This window comes from Triticum urartu, chromosome 2A (assembly GCF_056163025.1).
Source record: "Triticum urartu cultivar PI428250 chromosome 2A, HENAU_Tu73, whole genome shotgun sequence".
Taxonomy (NCBI): Eukaryota; Viridiplantae; Streptophyta; class Magnoliopsida; order Poales; family Poaceae; genus Triticum; species Triticum urartu.
In genome coordinates, this window is record NC_141874.1 from 127,537,609 (window position 1) to 127,548,714 (window position 11,106).

Here is an 11,106-nt window from a genome sequence, read left to right on the forward strand (position 1 = left end):
CGTCTGAAGACATCCTGCACTTCAGTCTTGTAGAGGATTATGTGCACCCAAGTGTATCTAGAGTAATCATCAACAATAACGAAGCCATAGAGGCATGCAGTAGTAGTAAGAGTTGAGTAATGAGTGGGACCGAAAAGATCCATGTGAAACAGTTCGAAGGGTCGAGTAGTGGTCATGATTGTCTTCGAAGGATGTTTGGCCCTCGTCATCTTCCCTGCTTCACAGGCACCGCATAAGTGGTCTTTCTTGAACTTGATGCCCTCGATGCCTATAACATGCTTCTTCTTCGCAAGGGTGTGGAGGTTCCTCATGCCAGCATGCCCAAGCCTCCGATGCCAGAGCCAGCATTCTGAAGCTTTTGCTAGAAGACATACGGCAAGCTGTGGTCCTGCTGAGAAATCTACCACGTACAAATCATCTTTTCGATACCCTTCAAACACTAGAGACTTGTCAGATTCCATTAGTACAAGGCAACGATATTTTCTAAATATTACGATCATGTTCAAATCGCAAAGCATTGAGACAGACATTAAGTTGAAGCCAAGGGATTCAACAAGCATGACTTTGTCCATGTGTTGATCCCTTGAGATTGCAACTCTACCTAGACCCAATACCTTACTTTTACCAGTGTCAGCAAATGTGATGTGGCTCTTGTCGGATGGACGTAAGGTTGAGTCCATAAGAAGACTTCTTTTGCTAGTCATGTGATTTGTACACCCACTATCAATAATCCATTCTGAAGACGCTGGTGTCGTACCCTACAGTGCAGTTAGGGGGATAGGCTTCACCAAAAGCATTGTGAAGCAAAAACATTTGATGAACCAATGGGTTATGAAAGCTTAGATCCAGATTAGGACTAATAGGGAGAGTAGCAAGCGATTCAGGAACGAAGTACATAGTAAGACCATTCGGGCATTTGATCTTGCGCCCTACAAGATGTTTAAGGTCCCCAGCAATGGCGTGAGACGATTTGGTTTTCTGCTGAAGACCTTTCCCTGCAGAAGAGAGTTAAGCTTTCTTAGCCACCCACATCTTCAAGGGTGGCTGAGAAGCAATAAGTCTAAGTGCAGCATCTGAGAATTTTGGCTTTGGAGCCCTAGCAAACAGCCTTGCAGGCGGACAATAGTACTCATAAGAATAAGCAGAATAGTTCTTGGTCTTATGAACATGGCGGTTTGATGAACCGCTCTCATATTCATATGCCTGAGTATGGTTTCCCTGCAAACCATTTGCGTTAGTGCGACTCAGGTGAGTCCTCTGTCTGTATGAAGTCTTTGGACCGTATGAAGCCTTTGGTCTGAGGTTTGTCTTCTTCACGTGAGGTGTCATGATGACATTCACAGGAAGATTCTCCAGACACCTTTTCGAAACCCAGATCTTCTTCATAGGCGGTCCATTCCTGTAGTTAGTACCAATGTACCTGGCAAACACTTCACCATTCTGATTCTTAAACAGTATATAGTTTGCATCAAAGGATTCATCAATGATAATGGGGTTAGCACAGGTGAAGCCAGATAGATTGGATGGGTCTGCTGAAGGTTCCTTTGCAGCAACCCACATGGTTTTGGGGTACTGCTCAGGTTTCCAGTAAGAGCCATCAGCATTCATTTTCCTTACGAACCCAACACCCTCTTTCCTCGGGTTTCGGTTCAGAACCTGCTTTTTTAGGACATCACATAGTGTCTGATACCCTTTAAGACTTTTGTACATCCCTGTTTCAAGCAATGTCTTCAACCTAGCATTCTCATTAGCAATAGCAGTGGTATCCTCAGCAGAGGGGTTAGTTACCACATCAACAGTTGAAGATATTGCAACAGTAGTAGCAGTAGAACATTCAGCAACAGAAGTAGCATTATCACGCTCAATGCATTTAAGACATGGTGGTTCAAATCCCTCCTGAGCGGGACTGATCTGTTTGGAGTGAAGTGACTCGTTTTCCTTTTGAAGATCTTCATGAACCGCTCTCAATTTCTCAAGATCTTGCTTCCTTTGAAGATAATCATAGGAAAGCTTTTCATGAGTTGTTGAGAGAGTTTCATAACGACTTTCAAGTTCCTGATACTTAACGTGAATATTTTTTATGTCTTCAATTAAAGATTCAGATCGAGTCATTTCAGCACCTAACAGATCATCGCTTCTGTCTAACAGTTTTTGAATATATTCCATAGCTTTCTGCTGTTCAGTTGCAATTTTAGCAAGTGTTTTGTAGCTGGGTTTTGAATCACAATCAGAGTCATCGTCACTAGATGTTTCATAGTGAGTAGTGCGTGTGTTTACCTTGGCACCACGTGCCATGAAGCAGTAGGTAGAAGCGGAGTAGTCCTTGTCATTTGCATCGGTGTCGGTGACGAGGTCATTGTCTTCAGTATTGAAGATGGACTTGGCAACATATGCTGTAGCCAGACTTGCGATGCCTGAATCGGACTCCTCCTCAGACTCCACCTCCGCCTCCTCAGAAGCGGACTCCTCCTCTGAATCCATTTCCTTACCAACAAACGCACGTGCCTTGCCAGATGAGCTCTTTTTGTGTGATGAAGACTTTGAGGAAGACTTGGACGAAGACTTTGAGTATTTCTTCTTCTTCTTGTCGTCAGAGTCATATTCCTTGCTCTTCTTCTTCTTTTTGTTCTCATTGTCCCATTGTGGACACTCAGAGATGAAGTGGTCAGGTTTCTTGCACTTGTGACATGTTTTCTTCTTGTAGTTGTGAACAGAAACTTCATCATTCCTTGAGCTTGATCGAGAAGACTTTCTGAAGCCTTTCTTCTTGGTGAATTTTTGGAACTTCTTCACAAGCATAGCAAGTTCCCTTCCAATGTCTTCAGGATCATCAGAACTGCTGTCAGATTCTTCTTCAGATAAGGAAACAGTTTTTGCCTTCAAGGCACGAGTTCGCCCATAGTTTAGACCGTAAATATCTCTTTTCTCAGAAAGCTGAAACTCATGTGTGTTGAGCCTCTCAAGTATGTCAGATGGATCGAGTGTCTTGAAATCAGGACGTTCTTGAATCATCAGGGCTAGGATGTCAAACAAAATATCAAGTGATCTCAGTAGTGTCTTGACGACTTCATGTTTGGTGATCTCAGTAGCGCCGAGGGTTTGAAGCTCATTTGTGATGTCAGTGAGTCGGTCAAAAGTGTGCTGGACATTCTCATTGTCATTTCGCTTGAAGCGGTTGAAGAGATTGCGAAGGACACTGATTCTCTGATCTCTCTGGGTTGAGATGCCTTCATTGACCTTGGAGAGCCAGTCCCAGACCAGCTTAGATGTCTTCAAAGCACTCACACGGCCATACTGTCCTTTGGTCAGGTGACCACAGATGATATTCTTGGCAGTAGAGTCCAGTTGAACAAATTTCTTGACGTCATCAGCAGTGACACCTTCTCCAGCCTTGGGAACGCCGTTTTCGACGACATACCATAGGTCGACATCAATGGCTTCAAGATGCATGCGCATCTTATTCTTCCAGTAGGGATATTCAGTTCCATCAAAGACGGGGCACGCAGCGGAGACTTTAATTATCCCTGCAGTCGACATAGCTAAAACTCCAGGTGGTTAAACCGAATCACACAGAATAAGGGAGCACCTTGCTCTGATACCAATTGAAAGTGCGTTATATCGACTAGAGGGGGGTGAATAGGCGATTTTTATGAAAGTCTTCAAAACGTGGAAGTTATGAAGACAAACGATAGAAATAAACCTATTACCATGCAGCGGAAGGTAGACTACACTAGACAAGCCATAGTCAAGTATTCAATGAAGTGAAAGCACAATGACTTAATAGCAGCAATGTAGTAAGGATCAGGTAGGAAGATATTATGAAGCCATACAGAGCATGCAGTCACTCAGTGAAGACAAAAGATAGTGCGAACATACAATGACTTCACAAGGAGCAACAGTAAGTAAAGGGAAGGGAAGATGAAACCAATAACTCGTTGAAGACAATGATTTGTTGGACCAGTTCCAGTTGCTGTGACAACTGTACGTCTGGTTGGGGCGGCTAGGTATTTAAACCTTAGGACACACAGTCCCGGACACCCAGTCCTGAACACGCAGCTCAGGACACCCAGTCCTCACCGTATTCCCCTTGAGCTAAGGTCACACAGACCTCGCCCAATCACTCTGGTAAGTCTTCAAGGTAGACTCGCAAACCTTCACATACTTCGTTCACCGGCAATCCACAATGTCTTTTGGATGCTCAGAACGCGACGCCTAACTGGCTGGAGGATGCACAGTCCTCAAGTGTAATAAGTCTTCAGATCACACAGACAAGAAGACTTAAGTGATGCCCAATTCTCTCTGGCTCTGGGTGGTTAGGGCTTTATCCTCGCAAGGAATTCTCTCTCAAAGACTTCGAGGTGGGTTGCTCTCAAACGACAAAAGTCGTATTCTCAATCTGAGCAGCCAACCGTTTATGGTTGTGGGGGGTGGGCTATTTATAGCCACTTGGCAACCCGACCTGATTTGTCCGAAATGACCCTGGGTCACTAAGGAACTGACACGTGTTCCAACGGTCAGATTTCAAACTCACACGACAACTTTACTTGGGCTACAAACAAAGCTGACTTGTCCGACTCTGGACAAGATTCGCTCTCATAGTCTTCACTCGAAGACATAGGTTTTTGGTTAGGCATCACTTCAGTCAGTCTGACTAGTTCTCTTGGACCCCACTTAACAGTACGGTGGTTCCTATGACTCAACACAAAAGAAAAAGAACTACGAAAGATCTAAGTCTTCGAGCTCCATAGGCTTCATGTGGTGTCTTCTCTTGTCATAGTCTTCAATGTGAATATCTTCATATACCACCTTTGACTTCAATGTCTTCATACATTTTTAGGGGTCATCTCTGGTAGGAAAACCGAATCAATGAGGGACTTCTACCTGTGTTATCCTGCAATTCTCACAAACACATTAGTCCCTCAACTAGGTTTGTCGTCAATACTCCAAAACCAACTAGGGGTGGCACTAGATGCACTTACAGGAGTCTAGTTTTGCGGTACGCCAGCCCCCTCCCGATGAACAAGACTCTATTTCGATCATAAGCGGGCGAAGAGAACTCTGTTTCGTCCGTTTTACGGTACGCCAGACCCCGAGCCGATGAACATGGCCCCTTTTCGGCTGTTCCGTCAAAGCTGGTTGGCTCCCGAGAAACATGACACATTCCGACCCAGTTGGTTGGCTCCCGATGAACACGACCCAACTGTTTCTTTGTTCCTACATAGCCGGTTGGTTGTCGATGAATAGGACACCATTGGTGTCGTCTAGTGCAGGCGTGAGCTATGGAGATGGGAACTATCCACTGCGAAGAAAATAAGAAGGGAGGACTGAGGCAAGTGAAGCACCATGGGGTCCTCTTTCGCATCTCTCTATCGCCCTCCCCCAACTATGGCAACACTCGCTCTCGTCGTTGATTGTGCCCCTGTGGAGGCTAGTGGCGGCGAGAAGCAAAGGGGAAGCATGGTTCTCGACGTCGAGCGTGATCACGAGCACACCGGAGAGGTTGGGGGAGGCAGGCACCGACTAGGAGGGCAGAAAGGAACGACGTGGGGGCAAAGGATTGCAGCAAGAAAGTCGGCGAGAGGAAGGCATGTGAAGTGAGCAATGCAAGGAGCAGGGGTGAGGGAGACCCATGTGCAGCGCACACAGGGAGGAGACGTGAGGACGAGGGGGGTGGAGGTGCAGCCCATGCAGGCTGCGGAGAGGCGGATGCGGTTGATGCGCAATAGGAGGAGAGCCAGGTGAGCTTATCGAACGACTTGGTTTGGGTGTGTGTCCACTAGGTCATAGAGCTCGTTTAGATCAATTTCCAGCGGCTATGAAGCTCAACTTGCAACGACAACGCTCGATTCTGGGTCTCCAACTGTGAGCTGGTTGAGGGAAATTTCCCTCTCATCATGCTTAGGATAATATTGAGAACAATGGCAAACATAGTGACAATCCAAACAGCCCTTCCATATTTCCTTTCCCTACCTTCAAATATGGATACTGGTGGGGAGAATATGGAGCTCCATCCAAAAAATTGGCGCTAACAACCCATGTGGAGAATCTATGTTGTTCTTTTGTCGTTCGTGCTTCATGTGGCATTTATTATGCAGTTTGGGTGGATTGGACGATTCTGTTACAGGTACTCTGATATGTGAGAACATGTTCTCTAGAGGACATCAACATGTTGAGACTATTTTTCGAGTGTAGCATCATAGAAACCTTCATGCATGATATCCAAATCCAAGACATGTGTATAAAAGTTGGGCTATATTTAATGTCCGCGGGTTATGGCCCATGTTAGGAGTTCGCACAACCACTCCAAAGGTTCAAGGAGTATGATTTTTCTTCTTCTCATGTATTAAACAACATGCCTAGATAACCTACGCTACTACATCTGACATTTCACGAAAACAAGTTAGCATATCCCATATTCTACGGAATTCGTGGTCATTGATATTATAAAACATACATTGATGGATCCGTAGGGCAGCAATTGCTACCGACTGCATCACTGGCCATCTAGCTCAAAATCTTACGACCGAGAGGGACGAGCACAATCCAAAAATTGCATTTAGGGGAGAAAAGGCTCACCAAACAATGTACTGATGCTTTGACCGTTTAAGAGTTCGAGCGGTCACATAGTGCTCGATGTGTGGAAGCATGGCAAGGTTGGCCCCTCAATGAAAAAAATGCGTCAAAAGAAGGACCTTGATCAGAAGGACTTGATTTTCTTGAGATTGCACCTTAGGGATAAATTAGCTAGGATCTTGATTTTTTTTGTTATATTCCAAGATGTTTCAAGTGTTGACATCTTTGAACTTTAATTTTCACCGATTGATTTTCCATGTGTTCAGAATGGATTAAACAATGACTGTCCCACTTTGATAATGCAAACTAGCTAGCTAGTGTGCTCGATGCCAAGCCTCCGCTTGTTGTTGAGGGGGCTAAGGTCACGTAGATAATTGTTTTGCATATGTTTTGTTTACTTTGCATAGATTTGGTTTGTGAGCCGGTAATTAAGAGCGCTGCTACACACACGATAATGCACAACCAATTCATAGACGATCCTATTGATCTGACCATACATGCATGTGATAAAATGAAGCACATCCGCTGGATGGAGCATCGTCCATTGATCGGCAGTGGCGGCTCCAGGAATTTGCAACCGGGTATTCATGTGTATTCATTTTGCCAAAATCATTGTTGTTTTTCAAAAATTGTCACTCTTTTGCAATACTGTTTTGTAAAAATCATGGGTATTCACATGAAGACCCAAGAATACCCCTAGCGCCGCCCCTGTTGATCGGCCAATCAGTATCGGCTGCACAGTACTTCCGGGTAATTAATGTGAGATAGACTTTGCAGGGAACAAAAGATAGACGATGGAGACGTTTCTTTTTTGATGATACGATTGTCACCTATCATCAAGACCCTTTCTTTTTTGATGATACGAAAACCATGTAGAGGTTTGGAGGCCCAACCTCTCATTCTTGGTAAAGACAGAGCAGTGTAGTGACATGCATATGCATGTAGTCACGAGCGTGACCAACGAACCGCCAATGGCACCGCACGCTGCATAGGGCGGCATACAGTACACATCAGTTACTAGCTATATTTACTATACGTCTATACCACTCTAACTACGTACTCTACCAGACAAGTTGTTTAACACCAGGCCATCAAGACCAAAAATACAATGATGGTGAATGGGTTATCAAGACCAAAAATTGCTGCCGGAGTACTAGAAATCACACTAGTTGAAAAGTTACCGTGCGGCTAAAATAAGCTAGCTTTTCACTGCCATACATGTGCCAGCTGTGTGCGTCTGTGCTGGGCTTCACCCACATGGCATTTCCGTGCATCCCAATGCGTAGAAAGAAATTGCGCATTGCCAAAGGTGGCATACCTATTTCTGTGCATCCCAATCGTCACTGCCGCACCATGCTGCTGCCCATGCTGTGAGACGAGATGAGATGAGATGCATGCAGCCGCGGTGCTAAACAGCTCTGCCATAGCCATCCGGCAGCGGCACGACCAGGACTCGTTCAGAAAGAAGCCATCCGACCCGTGACGGTGAATCTGCTAGTAGCGGTGTAGTGTTAAGACGTTGTACAATGCAAGGTTTTAGAAGGGATGCTTGAAAAAATAAATCAGGTTTTCCTTAAGCATCGATGCTTATTTATACAGGGCAGACGCTTAATTAGACGTCTTTCCTGTAAAAATAGGTATCGATGCTTCAGAAAAATTTGGTTTATTTTTTTAAGCACCTCCCTAAGCATCGTACAAGGCCTAATATAAGCGATAGATCTCTAGCACTTGATCCATAGTATATTTTGCGTTGAACTAATCGGCTAGTATACATGGCATAGAAGAAACTCTACACACTAAAAATGCAAAGCAGGGCTGGTGTGACATGCATGTAATCTCAACATGTTTCTCTGCACTTGCTTTACTTGTCTCCAGAAACACACGCATATCCGTGCCTGTGCTTGATCAAACACACATGCGGTTCAAACTTCAAACTAATTATTTTGAAAAAAACATCATCTGCAAACTCAATTAGGTAGTAGTACGTCTTAACAGACTAAGCACGAAATGATGGCTCCAGCTAGTTTGGGGCGTCTGTGCCTGTGCCTGATCAAACACACTACATGTGGTTCAAACTTCATATAGAATCTTCCCAAATGAACAACATTGCCATGCAATGCACGGCAATATTCAAAGTAAATGTTGGAAATAAAAGGAGCCATCTTAAACCTACTAGCTGAGGCATGCAAGAACGAAATTGGCACAGGCAAGACAAACAGTCAAATACATAGTAAAAGACAACCATAATCCAGGGTGACTATAATTATATACCCCGCATTACACAATACTAGTAGTAAGTAGCATAGTCCACAGTCGATCTCTCCAAATAACATTGCACTAGCAATCCCGCAAAAAAAAAAAACATTGCACTAGCAGATTCAGTCGTCACGGTCATAGCATAATGCATACTACCTACCATACTCTAAATTATTCCTTAGAACGACGTACGTACTCACCACCTCGTCAGTCGGCCATCAGCACCGATGATGAGCTGACCTAATCGGCAACGTAGTACTGCTTGCTTGCCCTGCTCCAGTGCTCCTCGGTCCTGCGCCTCGCCTCCCAGCAGGAGGAGGGCCAGGAAGCCGATGATGTCCCCGGCGGCGAAGATGACGATGACGACCGCGAAGGCGATCCTAAAGTAGACGTCTCCTGGGTCGGCGACAAGCACAAGGCAGGCGGCGGCGGTGTAGATGCAGTGGCCGCTGATAGTGAGCGCGAGCGCGAGGTAGTCGAGGGCGCGGCGGACCCAGCGGCAGTGGCGCGGGAGCCGTAGCGCCAGCAGCGCCGAGGCCGCCTGGAACACGCCGCAGAACAGCATCGCCATCTTGAGGGTGTTGTCCAGGGCTTCCTCCATGTCCGTCAGCCGGCGGCACTGCAGAGGAACAAAACCAGCATCCAGTCATGACCCGGCCATGGGGTAGTAAGTAGTACAGTAGAAGCACAAGCTTGGGTGGTACTCGTAGAGTCGTAGTCGGAGCTGGTATCTGATGAAGCTATGTACCTAGGGTAGGGTCATGGACCTGTCCCAACTACCCTACTCAAGGACATCTCTAGAAGAAATCACTTTTCAATCGACTTGGAGGTGTTCCACTCGACAGACTCGAAGACACTCGACCAAGAAGCAATCACTCGACCAAGATCCAACCACTCGACGGCCAGGAGACCTAAGGGCACTCCGCACGCTAACGGTCGGTTATTAAGTAGTTTTTATGGTCATCATAGCACTTTATTAGGGACGTTATCAGTAACGCCCGACCTTAATGTATTTAAAACCCTGCACAACTGAGGGCCGGAGGGGTCCGGCGAACTCTATATAAGCCATCCCCTCCTCAGTGTAAAGGGTTCGCACCCCTGTAATTCATACACGCATAATCCAGTCGACCGCCTCCGGACTCCGAGACGTAGGGCTATTATTTCCTCCGAGAAGGGCCTGAACTCGTAAACCTCGCGTGCTTACAACTACTCCATAGCTAAGACCTTGCCTCTACATACCTACCCCCCTACATTACTGTCAGACTTAGAACCACGACAGTTGGCGCCCACCGTGGGGCAGGTGTTTTAGCGATTTGTTGGAGGAGTTGCGATCTTTTCCGATCCAAATCATCATGGTTTCTGGCTGAGTTTTGGTGGAGGGCCGCGAGATCCGTCTCGGCGCGCTCACGTTCATCGCCGACGACTCCGCTTGGCTTCAGGAGGCTCCGCTCGACGTGGACGCATTCCCTGTCCGCGGAGCAACGCACTTTCGCGCGTGCGTCCGCGACGTCCTCTTGCGGCAACCGTCGACCCATTATCGTCCGGCTCCTGTGTTGTCCTCCCTCCCTGTTTCCCGCCGGCGCAAGCGCTCTGGTCGGTCGATACTTCAGCGATGGGTGAGGCACGCGGTCGCACGCCAGTCGGCCACCCCTCAAGTCGCGGTGATCGAGCCCGACGAATCCCTCTACGGCCTGTTCGACTGGCTCCGCAGAGACCGCATCCGAGTGCGACAGGAGTGATTCGGCGGCGGAGGTTCTGATGGTCGATGGACCGCCCAGTCCTCCCGGTTTTCCCCGCACCGACGGAGGTGACCCGTCGCGTCCCCATGAGGAATATCTCCCCGAGCCTCTCACGTCGCTGCGGAGAGAAGAACTTCGTCGCCGGAATATGGATGCGCTGCACACTCCTATTGTTGGAGAAACCCCCGAGGCTCGTGCCTTGGAGGACGCGCGCCTGGCAAACTTGGCCAAGCGCACTCGACTGGAGAACCTCCAGCGAGCACTCGATGAGCGTGCGCGACAATGGGTTCCAGAATCCAGTCGATGTCAGCTCTTTCCGCCCCCGCAGGTATATCGAACTCCGGTTCAGAATTTAGCAGCTGCAGCCTGTATAGCAGAGTTGATTCAGCCTTCCCAGTTGGAGGTCGGCAGAGGCTTGTTGCAGATCAGAGCGTTACTCCGGGCAGCAGGAGACCAGAATTCCGCTGTTTCTCAGTCGCGGAACAGGATTCATAGCAGATCCATTGCTGCAGGCACAGTCCAGTCGGCTCATAGCCCA

At 47.1% G+C, this 11,106-nt stretch overlaps 1 protein-coding gene across 1 annotated transcript; it reads right to left on the reverse strand.

Moving 5' to 3' along the window:
* Positions 1–9,025: 9,025 nt before the first annotated feature.
* Positions 9,026–9,436, reverse strand: LOC147984249 (uncharacterized). Its single transcript, XM_087541026.1, has one exon. The coding sequence runs from the start codon at positions 9,428–9,430 to the stop codon at positions 9,026–9,028; it is 405 nt and encodes a 134-aa protein (XP_087397152.1). The 5' UTR covers positions 9,431–9,436.
* Between the last annotated feature and the right edge of the window lie 1,670 nt (positions 9,437–11,106).